Genomic DNA, 17,151 nt, shown 5'->3' on the forward strand with positions numbered 1-17,151 from the left:
GTCGTGCCTTCCGATCTACGCAAGAGTATTCCCCTGATACAGTATCACATGTATACAATGCTCGTCTTCCAAACCTGTTACTAGTCAAGGGTGAACTGAAGTCCAGTTTTGCGCGATGGCGCGACTGGTAGCGTGCTGGAGCTCGCTGCCCGATGGGCCGCTGGAGGTGAGACTAGAGTATTGTGCATGCATGAAAGGACGGGCGGTTAGGAGCAGCCTGTGCCCCAAGTGGCCCAAGTGTGCGTCCTGCACTCGTTGACGCACCCCGTTGATGCACCCCGTTGACGCACCCCCCCCCCAGCTGGTGGCCAAAGCGCTCGCCCGGACGCAGCTGCTGGCCTGCCGCCTGGTGTGCCGCTCCTGGCGCCGCTCCATGACACACGTCCTGGCTTCCAGCCCCATCAGCCTCGACACACGCTGCTTCGCCCCTGGGCTGCCGGCGCCCTCGCTCCCAGCAGACCTGGCCCCCACCCAAGTCACCTTGCGTGTGGCGCTGACGCACGAGTCCAAAGCCCGGGCCTGGCCGTGTGAGGAGCGGCTGCTAGCTGCTTTGGAGTTCCTGGCGGACGGCGCGCGGTCGCGCTTCCAGCAGGGTCTGCTGCAGCTGCAGCTGCCGCTGCGCTGCCCGCTGCCGGCCAGCGCCACGGACGTGCTGGCCGGCCGCTTCTCCAGCCTCACCAGCTTGAGGTGAGCTGCACGCCCCGGGCCGCGCCTCATTGCGAGTCCCTGTCAGTGTGGGGCCCTGCGGTGTGGAGCCCACTCACAAGACAGTGCTCCGGACGCTGCGTGAAGGCCTTTCGCGTGCCCTGCCGTGGGCCCTGCTCAAGTCGGACAGGACAGCAAGTGCATGCAATGAGCCACTTCGACAGCAGGCGGGTTCTTCCTCCTTCCCCCCCCCACACATACACACACGCACACGTCCTGTCTGCCGCGCCACAGGCTGGTGCGCTGCTCGCTGACGCAGCAGCTGGCGGCGGCCCTGGCCGGGCTGTCGGCTCTGCGGCGGCTGTGCATCGCGCACGCCAACCTGGCTGCACTGCCGCAGCTGCTGGCGGCGGCCACACAGCTGGAGCACCTGCACGTGAGCAGCGGGGGGCGGGGCATTGTAGGTACCAGCCCAACTGGGGGGGTGTCAACCGACACACGACCACCTCCTCGGGCAGCCACACAGTGGGAGCCACCACTGGGGGAAGCCGCCTCGGGAGGGTGGGCTGAGCGGCGGGGGACTGCGGACGGCCCTTGCATGGACGCGTGGGCACACGGGCACACGGCAGTCACCGCCTGTGGCTGCCTCAGCGTCTGGTGTCTTTGACAGCCCCGCCCAGTCCGGTGTCTTTCACAGCCCGTCTTGTGTCCGCATCCAACCCCTCGCCTCGCCTCGGTCCGCGCCCGCCCGCAGGTGCACGGCTACCACAGCCTGGTCATTGTGGAGGACAACGCGCACCTGCACGCCGCGTGGAGGGCAGCAGCGGCGCTGGTGGTGGCCTCAGCGTCATCCGCCTCGGCCTCAGGTCCCGCGTCCACCGCGGCGTCGGCCTCGGCGGCGGGCGTCCCTAGCACGCCGGGGCAAACTGGACCTCCTGCAGTCGCCAGAGGCGGCGTAGCAGCAGCAGCAGCAGCAGCAGCAGCAGGGGGTGGCGGTGGGACAGAGGCGTGGCGGCAGCAGCTGAGTGCCAGCACGCTTCTGCCGGCAGAGCCGGAGCCGGCAGCGAGTGTGTCTGTGGGAGGCAGCGGTGCGGATGGCGGCGCCGCGGTGCGCAGCGACGTGCGCGCAGGCGCCGGGACTGGTGGCCCCAGCGGTGGTGGCCCCAGCGGTGGTGGCCCCAGCGGTGGTGGCCCCCGCGGTGTGTGTGCGGGGGGTCGGCTGCGCTGCCTGGCTGTGTGCGCGGCGCACCTGTACGCGGACGCGGTGCTGGACGAGACGGAGCTGGAGTTCGAGGCGGAGGCGCTGCAGTGGCAGATGAGGTGGGGCGGGTTGGGGTTGGGGATGGGGGGGTAGTACATTCCGAATCCACAATAAACCAGTGGTGTGTGTGTGGGGGGGGGCAGGGTGGCAGGTTCAAGGTGCGGGCATGGGGCTGGGGAGCTCACACTGCCCGCCCCTCCACTGCGCAGGTGGGCGGCCGCAGACAGCGGCGCAGGGCTGGAGTTCCGACAGGGCGGTGGCGCTGGGGCGAGCGGCGGCATCGACGGCTGCGGTAGTAGCAGCGGCAAAGCTGCGGACGGCCGGGAGGCAGGCGCGGCGTGCGGTTGCGTGGCGGACCCGCACGAAGACCCTTGCTGCCAGGGCGGCCGCGGCGGAGGCGGCGGCGGCGGAGGCAGCAGCGTCTATGCAGGTGGCGCGGGGGGCAGTGTGGCGCTGTGTGCGGGGGCGCTGGTAGGGCTGCGCTGCAGCTGCTGCTGTGGGCCCAGCGGCAGCCAGCAGCAGGGGGCGCAGACGCCGGCGACTCCACGCCGGCTCATGCCTGCGGCTGCAGCTGAAGCCGCCACACGCGCAGCGGCGGCGTCGGCGGCCTCTGTGGACCAGGACGCGGGATGGCCGGCAGCGGCGGCGCTTGCACCAGCCGGACCGGCAGTAGCAGCAGCGGAAGTAGGGGCAGCGGCAGCAGCAGCAGGGGCAGCAGCTGCGCCGCCGCTCGTACCGCCGCCACCCCGCACGCCCGAAGAGATAGCGGTTGCCGCTGCGACTGCCACCGCCGCGCTGCGCCTGGGGCTGCAGCTGCTCAAGAGCGGCAAGCGGGAGGTGCGGCTGCTGCCGCCGGAGGCACTGGCGGCGGCGGTGGCGCCGCCTGCGGACGGGCAGCCGCCGCCGCTGCAGTGGCGGCACCTGCAGTACGTGCAACTGGCGCTGCTGGCGGGAGAGGGCGACGGCGGAGACGGCGGAGATGGAGGCGGCGGCCCTGACGGCGGCTGGGGCAACGGCCACGCGGCGGCCGGGACAGAGGCCGCCAATGGCGAAAGCCATGGCACCGCGCCTGCGCCTGCGCCTCCACCTCCCCCGCCACGGCCGGTGCCACCGCCTGCGCCGCAGCGGTTGCTACCAGCCGTGGACTGTGGCGGTGCGGCCGCTGCAGCTGGGGCGCCAGACAGCGGGTCACCCAGGGCGGCGGCGGCGGCGGCAGCGGCGGCGCTGGGCGGCGCGAGCCTGGCGGCGCTGGCCGAGCTGCCGGACCTCAACGGCCTCTGGTTGGATCCAGATGAGTACGACGCAGACGAGCTGGATCTGGAACCCGGCGGTGCCGTCGGCGGGCTGGGCGCTCATGACGCCATGGGCCACGACGCTGACGCGGACACCGGTGCGGGGGCTGACGTGGCCGGCCCGGGTGCAGGCCGTCCCGCGGCGGCGACGGCTGGGGCCGTAGCAGCCGGACCCGCTGCGGTGGCTGCGCCCTGGCGGTGGGTGCGCGTGGGAGACGTGTGGACGCGCCTGTGGCTGCCGCCGCCGCCGCCGCCATCCACACCTACCACTGCAGCACCCGGTCCGGCACTGGGTGCGGCTGCTGCCGCGGCGGAGCCCCCGGCACCTGCGGCTCACGCGCCCGTGCAAGACGCCGTGTCCCACGCCGCCCTCCTGGCCAGCTGCTGCTGCTGCTCCTCCCGCCGCCACCACGGCCGCGGCGACATCACCGCCCCGGGCGGCCTGTGGCCCTGCTGCTGCCGGCTGCGCTCGCTGGCTGTGGGCGACCGGCGCACGCCCTTCCTGGGAGTGGGCGACGACACCGCCGCCGCCCTGGCAGCCCTGGGCGGCCTCACCAAGCTGCACCTGGCCGCAGCCTACACCCTGCCCCTGTCAGCACCCGCAACAACACCAGCAACAGCGCTGACCCCTGTGGTGACGCAGCAGCAGCAGCAGCAGCAGCACACGTCGACGGCAGCAGCTCCGCCTCTGCTGCCGCTGCCGCTGCTGCCGCCGGGCCGTCTGGCGCCGCTGGGCCGACTAACTGCACTGCAGCGGCTGTCGCTGCACTTCGCCAACCCGCTGGGCCGGCCTGCGGAGGTGTCGGCGGCGGCGCTGCCCACAAGCCTGGTGTCACTGGCGCTGCACGGGGTGGTGCTGCGGCACCACACGCCGCAGCAGCAGGCCCGGGTGGCGGCGGCGGGGCCCGCAGCAGGGGTGTCCACGGTGTGGTCAGCAAGGCACAGCGACACGGGCGACCAGTGCCATGGCGTGCATCAGCTGCAGCACCCGCACCCCCACCCCCACTTCCACCCGCAGCCGCAGCATGTGCAGGGGCCGCACGGGCCGTTCCCGCCCACACCAGTCGCACTACCGCCGCAGGCTGCAGTGACTGTTCACCGCCACCACCACAATCACCACCACCACCACCACCACCACCACCACCACCAGGGGCCGCAAGCGCACCACGCAACCGTCGCTACTGCCGCAGTGCCCGCAGTGCCCGCAGTGCCCGCAGCGGCCCTAAGGCACGCGCCCTCGCGACCAGAGGGCAGTGCTTGTGGCGATCCCGGCACGGCTGCTGTCTTGGCGGCTGGCGACGGCGGCGCCGAAGGCGGAGGTGGCTGCCTGCCGCGGCTACGGGAGCTGTCGCTCAGCAGTTCATTCGTGGAGGCGCCGTCCAGGCTGGGCTGCGGCGGCGCGCTTCGTGTGCTGAGCCTGCGGGACAGCGGACTGGGCATTGAGTCCGACCCGCCTCAACTGCAACTGCAACTGCAACTGCAACCGCCTGCTGGAGGTGGTTGTGGCGGCGGCTCGGGCCGTGGTGTGGGTGCGGGTGACGGCGGTGTCCGGCAGTGGGCGCTGCTGCTGCGGCGGTGGCACGGGCTGCAGGCGGTGCGGCTGGTGGGCAGCAGCGCCACTGCGGCGCCGGGGGTGCTGCTGCCGCATGGAGGTGAGGCCGGGGTGGGTGGGTATGGGTGGGTGGGGAGACCGGCAGGTGGGCAGTGCGTGTTTGATGTTGTCGTTAGGGGGTGTGCATGGCAGGGCCCAACACGTGTGTCCACCGCATTTGTGCCATGTCTCCCCATGCGTGGCCAGTGGGCTGCTCGTCCCGCCGCATGGCCGCATGGCCTCTGCCTGACCGCCGCCCGTCATTCCCCCCCTCCCCCTCGTGGTCAGGCTCGGCGTGTGTGGACGTGCACAGCCCCCTCGCGCTGCACGTGCTGGTGCGCTGCCTGCCCGGGCTGCGCATGCTGGCGCTCTCGCCGCCGCCAGAGCCTCCGCCGCCTCCTCCGCCGCCCTCAACTGGCCTGCCGCAGTCACAGCCGCAACCTGCAGGCGGGCAGGAGTGCGGCGCTTACCACCCATCTGGTGCTGCTGTTGCTGTTGCTACTGCAAGCAGCTCCACCAACGGCGTGAGCAGTGCTAACAGCAGCGCCCGCGCGGGCTCCGACGCCGGCGCCGAGGCCGCTGCACTGCTGCGGCTGCTGCCGACGTGGCACCTCACGGCGCTGGGCCAGCAGGACGGGCCGAGGCGGCTCCCGGAGGATGGCAACGGCGCGGGAGGCGGCAGGCCGGGTCCGCAGCCGATGGCACCAGCAGTAGCGGCAGCGGCGCCAACAGCGGTGCAGGTGCTCACCAGGAGCCCTGCTGGCGGCAACGACACCCCAGCCGCTGAAGCCGTGACCAGCAGTGCTGATGCCGCCGCTGCCAGCCACGGCGCCGGCGGCTCTGCCTCGGGGGAATGTGGTGCGCAGTCGGCCCACGTGGGTTCGCCCCCCGACTCCTGGCTGCTGCAGCTGCTGCGGCTGCTGGCCCACCACAGCCCGCACCTCACCTGCCTACGGGTGGCGGCGGCCGCCGACCGCGCCGCCGCTGAGGCCGCCGTGCAGGCCGCCGCCGCGCTGCTGCCCGGCTGGCTGCCGCGCCTGGACAGCCTGACGCTCACCCTGGACCTGGCGGCGGCGCACGTGGCGGCGCACCCGCACCCGGAGGCGGCGGCGCGGGACTGGGCGGCGTGGCTGCGGCCGCAGGAGGTGGCGCTGCAGGTGGGGCGTGTGTGTGTGTGTGTGTGTGTGTGTGTGTGTTTGTGTGTGTGTGTGTGTGTGTGTGTGTGTGTGGGTGGGTGGGTGTGCAAGACCAGGTTCATATCTGTGACCGTTCGTCTGGACTTGTCCTTAGTGGGGTTGTGAGGGGCTGCAGTGCTTGGGGCTTGTGGAACACGGGCAGGCTACGGGCTGCAATGCCTTGGAAGGTGTCGACACACACAACCATACCTCAGTACCGGCTGCGTATCGATGCAAGATTACACAGACACGGTGCACGATGTGCATTGCCTGAACGACCTGTGTCCCCTCCGTCGCAGGAGCGCATGCGCTTCACGTGCGTGTCGCTCACACCGCACCCCAATGCCACCACTCGCGCGCGCGAGGTCGCACGGGCGCGCCTGCTCCAGCAACAACAGCACCTGCAGCAGCTGCAACAGGCGCGGCAGCTGCAGTCGTGAGCAGGAGTGTGCACGGCATCAACGACTGAAGCGGGCGGCCGGAGGGCTACGCATGGGTGGTGGCGTGGTTGTGAGGCGGATGTGCGTGCCTGAAGGTGGTTTGAAGTGGTGCTGGGCGTATGGTGAAGGGGGTTGGAGGCTGGGGGCGGTGCAGTGCGTTGCCTGCTCGCAATGGCGGCCGTGGGTGGCCGTGGGTGGCCGTGGGCGGCCGTGGGTGGCCGTGGGTGGCCGTGGGTGGCCGTGGGTGGCCGTGGGTGGCCGTGGGTGGCCGTGGGTGGCCGTGGTCACATTCGCTCAACGTGAGTGCAAAGGGGTCAATAAGCCGCAACGAACGGGATGGTGAAGGCGTGAGGCTGCCGCCATCGTGTGCGCCGCACCGCCAGACTGATTGGAGCGTTGTGCCCGCCGCCAAGAGCCACCAATGGCTTGCTGCGAGTTGTTTGGTGTCGCCGCGATGTTGACTAAGCCTTAGCGCCAGGTAGCGGTGTCGAGCAAGTGCGCGGCTAGTGGACTGTGTTTGGGGCTGCCTTGTCCGGCTGCGGGGTTGGGGGCAGGGGGCAGCTGAAGCCGCTTGAGAAGCCCCGGGGAAAGCCGGGCTTGCGCCATTGCGCTCGCCTAGTCGCCTGGCGTACTTGCGTGCTGTGCAGCCCCCTTGCCTGCTTTCCTTGCCTGCCTGCTCGTCTCCGCTTGTCTCCGTGTCGAGATGCTGTTGCTGTCACGTGTAACGTCTGCACATGAGCTCTGTTGTACGTGAACGAGGGTCGCATTGCGGCAGTGGCCGCCACTGCCGTGGTGGCGGCCGCCGGCGGCCACATGTTGCCGTCTGGCCCTGCTGCGCCTGCGGCCGCCAACGCTGCCAGCCCTATAGGTGCGTGTTTGCTGTTGGGAAACCAGGGTTGACAGTGCACGGCCACAGGCACGGCAATCAAGGTTTGGTGGGCATGGGCATGATTGATTGAGGTTGGCCGCATGCCTGGTTGCCTGCATGGATTGACTGTCGTGGCTGTGTGTGCACTTTGCCCTGCTGCTGTACAGGACTGAAGCTGGACGCAGGCCTGCGCTTGGAGCCACACGAGTACAACGACAACGTGGACAACGGTCCGCCGCCAAGTTGACCGGCCAACTGGCGGACATTGAGATGGCATTCCTGGCTTCAACGGGTGCCGCCGGCGGTCTCAGCGGTAAGGTCATGACTCATGAGAGGGGTGGGGCGGCGGCCCGCACAGCTGACCAGGCACCTGCGTGATGTTCAGTGGCGAGCGCAGATCCGTGGCTAGCCCAGGTCCAGGGTGGGGCGGGGGCGGGCGATGCCAGACGCACATGCGGACGGTGGGGAGTGGGTAGAGTGGGGGTGTGATGGGACAGGGTTCAAGGCAGGTTGGCGAGGTCCCGTAGGGTGCAGCCGATACCCAGACCCGTAAGCAGACAGCAAACAATTTGCAGCGGCAGAGCAGAAGTGCATGGCTGGTCGAACGCCGGAGTTACTGTACCGACAAGTTGCTGGCTGGCTGGAAGTTTGCTGATGCGCATTCCTCACGCTCCGGCCGCCCGGCCAGGCGATAGCACCACACAGACAGACCGCAACGCCACACTCGCGATGCAGAGCCGCAGCGCACCTGCAGGAAGATGACCAGCGTCCACGGATGAGCACCAGAGGCAACCGCAGAGAAAATGCAGACAGAATGCAGCAAAGCAGTGGCCGGGCGGGTGGGTAGAGTGGGGACGGGAGGGGCGCCATTGACATTTGCAAGGCGACGGCGGGCTGCACGCACGGGAGCTCAGGAGGTAGCAAGTGAGTGGCATGTGCATATGTACATACGCTGGTGTGCAGGCTGGACAAGCGCCTCATCTCGGTCCGCATCTCATGAACCAATGACACTAGCAAACTTTGCGAGGTGAGATGGTCAGGGGATGAGTGACCCACGAACCCTAGATGGGACCGCCTGTAATCTTGCCTCCCTCCCCCGCGCCGAGCCACGGATCCAGGGCCTGCTGAAGGGCTACTTGCTGCACCTGCTGGTGGAGGCGAGGAACGCGGCGGCAATAATGCCGCGGCACCGCGGCGACCTGAGGGTGAAAGGGTGAAGGGAATTCGGACACGCCCGAGTTGGCAGCAATCTTACGCGGTCGCCCAGTATGCCGGCTTCCGTCCGCCTTGTTGTTAGACAAAATTTAGCAAATCAGCTTGGAAATAAGATGGCCCGTCCAAGGTCGTTGTTGACAGCGGTGCCCGAGTCCGAGTCGGTTCTGGCTTGGCGGTCTTTAAGCGTTTCATATGTCAAGACTCATAATTCAGACTCGCTAAAGCCTGCTGTTAACTGTCGCCGACGAAGGCGAGGCCGTAGACCAAGAATGTGTGCGGGTCCAAGTGGGGCACCTCCCGCGCCCGAGATAAGCCAGCAGGGCTCCGAATCCCATCCTAGCGAGCAATCCGCACGGTCTGGCGGCACAGCGACTACACGGGACGTCATGGCCGTGGGTTCGCTGTTTTCCCGCGAACGGCGCACGACCGGGGTGCTCAGCATAATTGTGGGTACTGATGCTCCGCGCGTTTGGGTTAGGTGCTCTCGGGTGGTCTGCCGGCTCCGGTCTGACACCCGTCGCGGACAACCGCGGCACTTGTGCAGGAGGCCGGCCCAGAGATCACGACCCCTACTTCTGGGTCGTCACAGCAGGTGCCATCACAGGCGACATCGCAGGTGCAGCCGCAGGCGCCATCACAGCTGCAGCCGCAAGCGACTGCACAGGCCCCTGCGGCGGTGCAGGGTTCGGGCATGTCTGCAGACTTCCACCCGACGTACCAAGCACTGCAACCGGTAGGGAACAGTTTAACATTTGCCGTGCGGCTGCCGCAACCGGTCGGCAGCTTGGCTGTCAGCACTATTTAACAAAACATCATATCACACATGCAGTCGACCGTCGCTTCCACATCATCGGGTGCAAAGGTGTGTACGCTGGGATGCAAAGGTGTGTACGCTGGGGTGAACGCGGGGCAGACATCGCGCTCTCACACTACCCCCGTGTGTCGGGTGTCCAACAACGCCAGCGGTCATGTGTTGTATGATGACGAGTGTGTGCGACTGGCCTGTTCGTTCGCGTCGCATCACATATCCCGCAGAGCCTGCAGCCGCGCCTGCACTCACGACCACACCTGTCGCCGCCAAGCGAGTCCACGCCTTGGGTGAGTCAGGAGGGAGGGGCCCAAGGCGCTCAATATGTGACACGTCTCACGTTCTGCTGTAGAACCCTCGATAACCGGGCAAATGAGCAGTGCAGCATTTAACCGCAACGGTCTTGCTTGCTCGGGTCTGCACCACATAGATCTGTCGCTTATGTGGGATCCACACCAAGGGTTTTTTCCCGCAACTATGTCAGCTCCCACGATGCTCTGCGATGGTATGTATGTATGCTTTTTTTGGCACCAGTTGCTCAGTTTCTTTCCGCCCGCCCGCTCATGCATGCAGACGCAGGGTGACACCGCAGCGCCGCCGCCAGCAGGCACACCGGTAGGTTTGTGTAGCATGGAAGTCGTGCAACCACATGTGGCATGGTCTGCATGAGGGCAGATTCAGGCTGTGTGCAAACTGGTTGTGATTTTGCCGCAGGCGCGGACAGTCGAGGATCGCTTGGCTGCGTTGGAGAAGTCCCAAGCTGCGTTGGAGGAGTCCGTACAGGAGATTGTGAAGATCCTACGCTTCATCACGTGCTGCTGCCCGTGCATATAAATGTGACGCGCAAGTGAGTTAAGGCCCACGCTGTTGGATGCCCTTCGTGCACGTGTGCCGCGCCCAGCATTCTCAACAGGCATTCCCAAGCACACACCCGCGAGCAACTACATGGCCACACACACCCGACTGCGAAGCTAGCGTGTGTGGAGCTAGACACATGCTGCATGCAGAAGTGTTCCTAGTTGCTAGCTGGCTGTCTACTGTGCTCGCTACACGCGTGTGCCAGGCTGCTGCTGGTGATGGCGACGGTGTTGGGGACTCGTATGAGTTTGGCCTGTGTTCGCTGGTTGCATTGGCCTCCAGTTATGGGCTTGGTGTTGCGGGAGGGTGCACAGAGCTTGCAGCCCACGGAACCCACGCAGTGCGCTCTGTTGTGGGGGTGGTTCGGTCATTCGACATGCTTGCATGAGGCATGAGGGGAAGGTAGGAAAGGGCGTGACTGCGCCGGGTGTACAGGGATGGGTTGCTGGGTGCATGCGGCAGAGAACTGGCACTGAACTACATTTCGGCTGGCTGAGCGCAGGGTGCGATTGACCACTGCAACTACTGCAACAGCTGGATAGTGACGGGTGTGGAGCCACTGACATGGAGAGGCCGGTGGTGAACGAGCTGAAGGCAGCAGCAGTTGCGTGCCCATGGGGTTCACATCGTCAGGTTGCAGTCGGCTATAAGGAGGACACTGCATCATACATCGTATTACGGTTGGGTGCTAAAATGCGAATGCGACATGCGAGGTATTTATGACGTCGATATGACTGCTGTGCCACGCCAGGGCGTGTGACCGGACACGGCGAGGGACGGTGCCGGGAAAGCTGTCTAACTTCAGGGTTAGGGTTGTTGCGGCTGTCGAGTTTAGGGCAGTGTCAGTGTGAAGCGGGTGCCTCCCGTGCTCCGAAGGGTCGAAGGCTGATGAGTCATTGCTAGCCGTACTCTGTTGTGCTGTACGGGTGTGAAGTACGTTGGGGCGCAGTTCTTAGATGCCGTCATGACGCGGCTGTGGATTTGCGTAGCCGGATGAGGCGATTCCCCCTTGGGGCGCCATTGGTTGTGTGTTCACTAGCTCGAGACAAGTTGTTCTGTCTCGAGCTCTCTGGTACGGCTTCCTAGTTGTCGATTTCACACCTCGCTGCGCCTATACACGGCCGGTGGTAATAAGCGTTTAACCAACAAGAGGTCTTACCAGAATCGATATCTCTGGATATCTCGCCAACCTCAATTAGTCTGTGCGCTCAGCAGGGAGCAGGGAGCCACGCAGCACCAGCTCGAGACAGAACAACTTGTTTCAGCCGAGTTCCCCCCGCGCCCCGCCCGCGCGTGCCCACCAGCGACTCCGCTCCACGGCCTCCGACACCGTCCAGCCCATGTATCTTATAATACCGCAACTACCGTATCCCTTCTGCATTCCTCGTTCGGGTAGCGAGTTTCGGGCTACGTCGCCTTGCCCCAGGGCTTCTCAGGCGCCTAACCTCAGCTGCAAGTACCGATGCCGCATCCTGCTGACCGGCCGTTGCTCACGGCTTCAGCTGCCCCCCGCCCCCAACCCCGCAGCCCGACAAAGCAGCCCCAAATGCAGTCCACTACCCGCGCACTTGCTTGACACCGCTACCTGGCACCAAGGCCGAGTCAACATCGCGGCGACACCAAACAACTCGCAGCAAGCCATTGGTGGCTCTTGGCGGCGGGCACAACGCTCCAATCAGTCTGGCGGTGCGGCGCACACGATGGCGGCAGCCTCACGTCTTCACCATCCCGTTCGTTGCGGCTTATTGACCCCTTTGCACTCACGTTGAGCGAATGTGACCACGGCCACCCACGGCCGCCGTTGCGAGCAGGCAACGCACTGCACCGCTTCCAGCCTCCTGCCTCCCACCCCATAATACCATACCACATCACTCTCGACCACCCCCCAGGCACGCACATCCGCCTCACAACCACGCCACCACCCACGAGCAGCCCCCCCGGCCGGCCCCCTCAGTCGTTCATGCCGAACTGGGAGGGGTGCTCCGCATGCAGCTCGTCGATCTCGTCATCTATGCCGCTGGACCCAATCATGGCCATCACGCCCGCCGCCGTGCCGCCGCCCGCCGCGCCGCCGCCGCCCGCCAGCCCCGCCCCAAGCCCGCCGCCGTGCAGCGGGTCCTCGGCGGCGCTGAGTATGGCGTCGATCTCCTCCATGGACTGCTCGCACCTGATCATACACACGCGCCCGAACCGTGAATGAAGGGGTTGGATTAGTTGAGACACGTGGTGTCAGTTTGTGTGGTAGAGCGTGTACAGTTCGATTGCATCCGCGCGCGTATGCACCCTCCTCACATGATGCCGTTTACTGGGCGTGTGCATGCTTGTGTAGAGCGCACAACAGACAAAAGGAGACATGCCGGAAGCAGTGCACACAAGAACGCACAGCTCACGGCTGGCACGGCCGCACAAACCAGCGACATCACGTACCCCATAGCTCGCCCGGCACCCCACCAGTGCCAGTAGCCCCCTGGGGACCGGAATGAAGTACGCCCCTCCCCAAGACCCACAGGTCAAGGCCACACCACCTCCGCGCTCTGGGTGGGGCTGGCGGGTTCAGGTTCACTCGGTTGGGCTTGCGTTGGGTTCTGGCGTGAACTACCCCCCTCACCCTCCCGCCCCACCACCCGCCAACCCCGCCCCCCTCTCCCTCCCCCACCTGGGCGGGTCCGCCGCCTGCTCCTCCACCAGGCCCTCATTGAACTCGAGGGCGCCCTCGGGTAGGTCCTCACGGAACCAGGAGTGGGACATGATGCCCTCCATGGTGATGCGCTGGGAGGGGGGAGTGCAAGGATTGGTACAGAGAAGTGGGGGGTTGGGGGTTAGCCGTTCATGACAAGAACGGAGTGATTAAATGGGGGGCGACAGAGGGGGGCAGAGCATGGTGGGTAGAGGCGCGTATGGTGGGTGCGTGGTTGTGTGGGTGCGTGGGTAGGTGGCTCCCTCAGTTGCTTGCCTCTGCTCAAACGCCCTGCTTGTGTTTGCCCTGTCCGCCTGCCGCAGCTGCTCCTGCATGCTAGGTGCTCCTGCCGGGCTGCCCCTGGGTGCTCCCGGTCCTTTCCTACACGCCAAATCAGGTATCTGTCATTCCCACCTTCACTGCCCTCGACTAGATCTGCTTGCAGTCATCGGTCCGGAAGTGGAAACCACCCAGTGCCCCTCAGCGCTCACCTTGGCCGGGTCGGACACCAGGATGCGGGACAGCAGGTCGCGGCAGGCCTCACCAATGACCGGGTGCGCCGGCAGCTGCGGGGCCCGGTGGCAGCAGCAGCAGTGGTAGTCGCAACAGGAGCAGCAGCAGGAGCAACAGGAGCACGCGCAGGGCGGGAGGGGCTGAGCACGCGGTGGGCAGCAGGGGCCGTGAGCCACGGGCAGCTGGCGACAGGGTGTGTCAGCAGCAGTAGCAGCAGGACACCGTACGCAGCAGGCAAAGCACGACAGGGGCAGCACGCACAGGGGTGTGACGCCGCACGCCGCGCCCACACGCGGTGTGGGTCTTTGCGCACCTGCCACTCGGCGTTGGCGATGCGGCGCAGGATGGCGTCCCGCTGCGCCTTGTTGTCCCGGTCGCTGATGACGCCGAACTGCAGGGGGGGGGCGAGGGGGCGGGCAGGCGGGCAAGGCGTCAGGCGACATGCACGGGGGACACCCGAGGCAACTCCACTACAGCGCCAGCAGCAAGGGCGGCCCAGCGTCCAAGCCAAAAGTGGCGGCAGGCGGGCAGGGGGGCAAGGGGGGCCGTATCGCTGATGCCGCTGGCGCCGCCGCTCACCGGGTAGGCCTTGAACAGCAGCACGTACAAGATACTGCCGGGAGGGCGGGGAGGAGAGAGGGGGTGGGGAGGAAGACACACGCGTGAGAGCTCCACGCATGTCCCCGACAGTTGGACCGGGGCCGTACAGCGGCCACTTGCAGGCCACACATATACATCCAACACGGACCGCCCGCTGCCAACCCCCTCCCCCTGCCTACGACTTCACTTCTTAATTAATCATGAATGTAACCCCCCCGCCACCCTGCGTTGTACCATGCCATCACACCCGCCCCCCCTCCCGCCGGCTCTGTGCGCCCGGCCCACTCACACGCCCACGCTCCATATGTCGCTGAGCTTGGCGTCGTAGGGCCGGTCCGCACTGGCCCGCAGCACCTCTGTGCAGCGCGCAGGGCGGGGGGGGGGGGTGGAGGTGGGGGTGACAGCGTGGGGTGACAGGCGGGGCAGCGGGCGCAGGCGCGGTGGCGGAGGCAGCTCAGGCAGGGTGTCGGTATAACGCAATGGGGGGTGGGCACGGGTGACGGCAGGCCTTCACAATGTCTTGACTGGCGATGCGAGTCCGAAGCTTATCGCCACAACCCTGGGGCAACATCGGTCCCGCCACTTCACGCACGCGGGAGGCCGAACGCAGGGCCTACAACACAAGTCCAATCGTCACCCGTCCACCCGCTTGATCACCTGCCGGGCTCCCACCCGGCCTGAGCACACGCAAACACGCACACACGCAAACACGCACACACGCACACACGCACACACACACATACACACACACACACGCACGCACACGCACGCACGCACGCGCGCAGCACGCACGCACGCACACACACACACGCACCTGGCGCCAGGTAGTAGAGTGTGCCCACGCGGCTCTTGGGCAGGGAGTTGACGGACGCCTTGCACAGCCCGAAGTCTGCGGCGCACACCACACACACCGCACACCGCACACACGGCACAGGTAGGCACGAGAGACGTGCGGCACACGCCCGCACGTCAAGGCGAGCGGGAGGGGTGGGGGGTGCCCGAGATGGCGTCCGGGCCAGCAGCTCAGTCGCGGTCACGCCAGCTGACCCAGTGCGCAGGCCCCATCCCAGCCCGCCCCTGCCCGTACCACTCCCCTTCCCTTTCCCCTTCCCCTTTCCCTTTCCCTTTCCCTTTCCCTTTCCCTTTCCCTTTCCCTTTCCCTTCCCCTCCCCCGTTGTCAAAGCATAGGCCACTCTCGCCTCCTCGTTCTATTGCATTGGGTTCGGTTTAGTTTGGGCTGGTACCTACAACCCCCTCCACGCACCTGCAACCTTGATGTGCAGGTTGCGCGGCTGCTCCAGCTGCCCGGGCGGCGGCGGCACCTCGGCGGCGCTCCGCAGCAGCAGGTTCTCCAGCTTGAGGTCGCGGTTCACCACACCGCGCCGATGGCAGTAGTCCAGACCCAGGATGATCTGAGGGGTAGCAGGTGGGGTGGGGAGCAGGTGCGTGGGGGGGGGGCGGGAGGGGGTATGAGGGGATGGGGGTGCGCCTGGGCCTGGGCTGGTGGGATTGTTTCCACCATTCCCAGTAGGGGAGCGCAGAGGGGTCCTGGTCAAGGGGCAGATGAGGGCCTCCAGTTTTCCCATCGTTGTGGCGCCCGCTCCTGCCGTCTAGGCCGCCAGACCAAAGTTCCAAGCCCGGGTGCAACATGTCAACTTCCCACAGGGCCGCCGCCAACGCCCACCAGCCGAACCAAACACCTGGCATGGCCTAACTCGTAATCCACGCGCCCCTTCTTTCCACTCCGTCCTGCATGGACGGCTACCCCACCCCCAGTCACGCCGCCACCTCGTCCGGCCGCCCCTGGGCCCTGGGCCCCGCACCTGCTGGAAGAACCAGCGCGCATCCGCCTCCGGCAGGCGGCCGTGCTGCTGCACGTACTTGAACAGGTCCCCGCAGTCCGCGTACTCCATCACCTGGTGGGAGTGGGGGCAGCAGCGGCGGCCGAGGGGGCAGCCGAGGGGGCGGGGGCAGCCGAGGGGGCAGCAGCGGGGTTGGAGGGCTAGCGGGGTTGGAGGGCTAGCGGGGGTAGCGGGGCCAAGTGAGACCGGTGGTTTGGTGAACGGATGGGGTGAGCCCAAGGGGAGGGGCCGCAGGAAGGGGCTGCGTGTGGGTGAGGCTCCGTGGGTGAATCAAGATGTGCCTCTATGCATGCAAAACCCAATTTGCCCTACTGTCTGACTGCGGGCTGGCAGCGACACGACCCGTGCGACGTGTGACGCATCCGGTCGGACGTGACGCACCGGCCCCACACCTCACCAACTCACCATGAACAGATAGCGCTTGTCCGGGGTGAGCCCCAGACGCTTGAACAAGATCACATGGGCTGCGGTGCGCAAGCAGGCCCGCCGGGTTGTCAGGCGAGCGTGGGTCCAATCAACCCCAAGACTGGAGCGGTGTCGAGCGTGGAAAAACCCAAACCCAGCCAAACCCCTTCAACCCCTTTGCCTTACGATGATTTAGCGAGCAATGACTTCGCACTTCACGCTTGACCATGTTGTAGTCCACTACTCGGACGGGCAGGCACTTGACCGCGACAGGCTCGTCGTGACCGAGCCGAGAGTAAAGCGCTACATGTCCAAACGATCCTGACCCCAGGTCCTTGATTTTATGGAAGGTGCCTTCCGACGCGAGCGGGTCTGGGTTCGTGGTACTTGCCGCTGCCATTGAATCGTTCCCCAACGTTGCTCAGGCTACATTTGCTCAGCTGCGCAGTCAAACCATCATGTTGTTGCCCTGATTGTAATGTAGTTTGACATATGATACCGTAGCTCTGAGCTAGTGGAACTTGCGTATGGCAGTCGCAAGAAGGCCCGTCGAGGCGATAAATGTGCAACTTGTGCCACAAGTAGCTTATCACGACTATGGAATACGAGCTATGGTCGTTTGCACCGGGCTTCGCCTGCATGTACCCAAAACACGCAGCGATCGCCCCGTCAAAACGCCCAGTCCGCCAGCCCCCCACCCCCCCATCGTGATGTCTGTGCTGGTGCTCTGTAGCCCCGCTGATGCTGATTGCGCGGCCGCTGCCTTAGCTGCGTCGGCGGCCAGGCGCACAGCCAGTGGGGGAAGGCCCACATACAGGCTCCGAGTTCGATTGGAACGAGGCCCCACCCTGCCGGGCACTTCCTCGAACCCTGCTTCTCCGCCACCACTCCTGCCTCGGTCCCTGCTTTCCGCCACCGCCCCTGCTTGCCGCGTTCACCCT

General features: G+C 66.3%; 3 protein-coding genes across 4 annotated transcripts; 2 read left to right on the forward strand and 1 right to left on the reverse strand.

The window, feature by feature from the left end:
• The first annotated feature begins 41 nt into the window (after positions 1-41).
• Positions 42-8,365, forward strand: CHLRE_02g075750v5 (uncharacterized protein). Its single transcript, XM_043059146.1, has 7 exons — positions 42-166; positions 302-687; positions 940-1,081; positions 1,400-1,965; positions 2,116-4,850; positions 5,078-5,946; positions 6,264-8,365. The coding sequence occupies exons 1-7, from the start codon at positions 116-118 to the stop codon at positions 6,402-6,404; spliced, it is 4,890 nt and encodes a 1,629-aa protein (XP_042926780.1). The 5' UTR covers positions 42-115; the 3' UTR covers positions 6,405-8,365.
• A 226-nt stretch (positions 8,366-8,591) lies between these two features.
• CHLRE_02g075800v5 (uncharacterized protein) lies at positions 8,592-11,303 on the forward strand. Its single transcript, XM_043059147.1, has 6 exons — positions 8,592-8,933; positions 9,032-9,220; positions 9,317-9,349; positions 9,523-9,585; positions 9,869-9,910; positions 10,010-11,303. The coding sequence occupies exons 1-6, from the start codon at positions 8,874-8,876 to the stop codon at positions 10,127-10,129; spliced, it is 507 nt and encodes a 168-aa protein (XP_042926781.1). The 5' UTR covers positions 8,592-8,873; the 3' UTR covers positions 10,130-11,303.
• Positions 11,304-11,305: 2 nt separating this feature from the next.
• CHLRE_02g075850v5 (uncharacterized protein) lies at positions 11,306-16,801 on the reverse strand. Of its 2 annotated transcripts, XM_043059148.1 has the most exons (11): positions 16,418-16,801; positions 16,211-16,269; positions 15,767-15,859; positions 15,208-15,355; positions 14,758-14,832; positions 14,233-14,299; positions 13,923-13,956; positions 13,657-13,734; positions 13,322-13,396; positions 12,810-12,922; positions 11,306-12,320 (listed from the first exon to the last, which is right to left on the reverse strand). In XM_043059148.1, the coding sequence occupies exons 1-11, from the start codon at positions 16,437-16,439 to the stop codon at positions 12,104-12,106; spliced, it is 981 nt and encodes a 326-aa protein (XP_042926783.1). In that variant the 5' UTR covers positions 16,440-16,801; the 3' UTR covers positions 11,306-12,103. The 2 variants fall into 2 exon arrangements, with proteins under 2 accessions (XP_042926783.1, XP_042926782.1); XM_043059149.1 differs by having other exon boundaries at positions 16,211-16,801.
• Between the last annotated feature and the right edge of the window lie 350 nt (positions 16,802-17,151).

The sequence above is a fragment of the Chlamydomonas reinhardtii genome, chromosome 2 (assembly GCF_000002595.2).
Source record: "Chlamydomonas reinhardtii strain CC-503 cw92 mt+ chromosome 2, whole genome shotgun sequence".
Taxonomy (NCBI): Eukaryota; Viridiplantae; Chlorophyta; class Chlorophyceae; order Chlamydomonadales; family Chlamydomonadaceae; genus Chlamydomonas; species Chlamydomonas reinhardtii.

What these genes read in the sequence shown, in the direction of transcription:
- CHLRE_02g075800v5 (XM_043059147.1), top strand. Translation starts at nt 8,874, where the DNA reads ATGGCCGTGGGTTCGCTGTTTTCCCGCGAACGGCGCACGACCGGGGTG. An exon ending in CAAGCGAGTCCACGCCTTGG is followed by an intron (nt 9,586 to 9,868) that starts GTGAGTCAGGAG and finishes TCATGCATGCAG; the next exon opens with ACGCAGGGTGACACCGCAGC. An exon ending in CGCCGCCAGCAGGCACACCG is followed by an intron (nt 9,911 to 10,009) that starts GTAGGTTTGTGT and finishes ATTTTGCCGCAG; the next exon opens with GCGCGGACAGTCGAGGATCG.
- CHLRE_02g075750v5 (XM_043059146.1), top strand. Translation starts at nt 116, where the DNA reads ATGGCGCGACTGGTAGCGTGCTGGAGCTCGCTGCCCGATGGGCCGCTG. An exon ending in GGTGCTGCTGCCGCATGGAG is followed by an intron (nt 4,851 to 5,077) that starts GTGAGGCCGGGG and finishes CCTCGTGGTCAG; the next exon opens with GCTCGGCGTGTGTGGACGTG. An exon ending in CGCAGGAGGTGGCGCTGCAG is followed by an intron (nt 5,947 to 6,263) that starts GTGGGGCGTGTG and finishes CCTCCGTCGCAG; the next exon opens with GAGCGCATGCGCTTCACGTG.
- CHLRE_02g075850v5 (XM_043059148.1), bottom strand. Translation starts at nt 16,439, where the DNA reads ATGGTCAAGCGTGAAGTGCGAA. An exon ending in CGCGCTGGTTCTTCCAGCAG is followed by an intron (nt 15,356 to 15,766) that starts GTGCGGGGCCCA and finishes GCTACCCCTCAG; the next exon opens with ATCATCCTGGGTCTGGACTA. An exon ending in TGGTGTCCGACCCGGCCAAG is followed by an intron (nt 12,923 to 13,321) that starts GTGAGCGCTGAG and finishes CCCCCCTCCCAG; the next exon opens with CGCATCACCATGGAGGGCAT.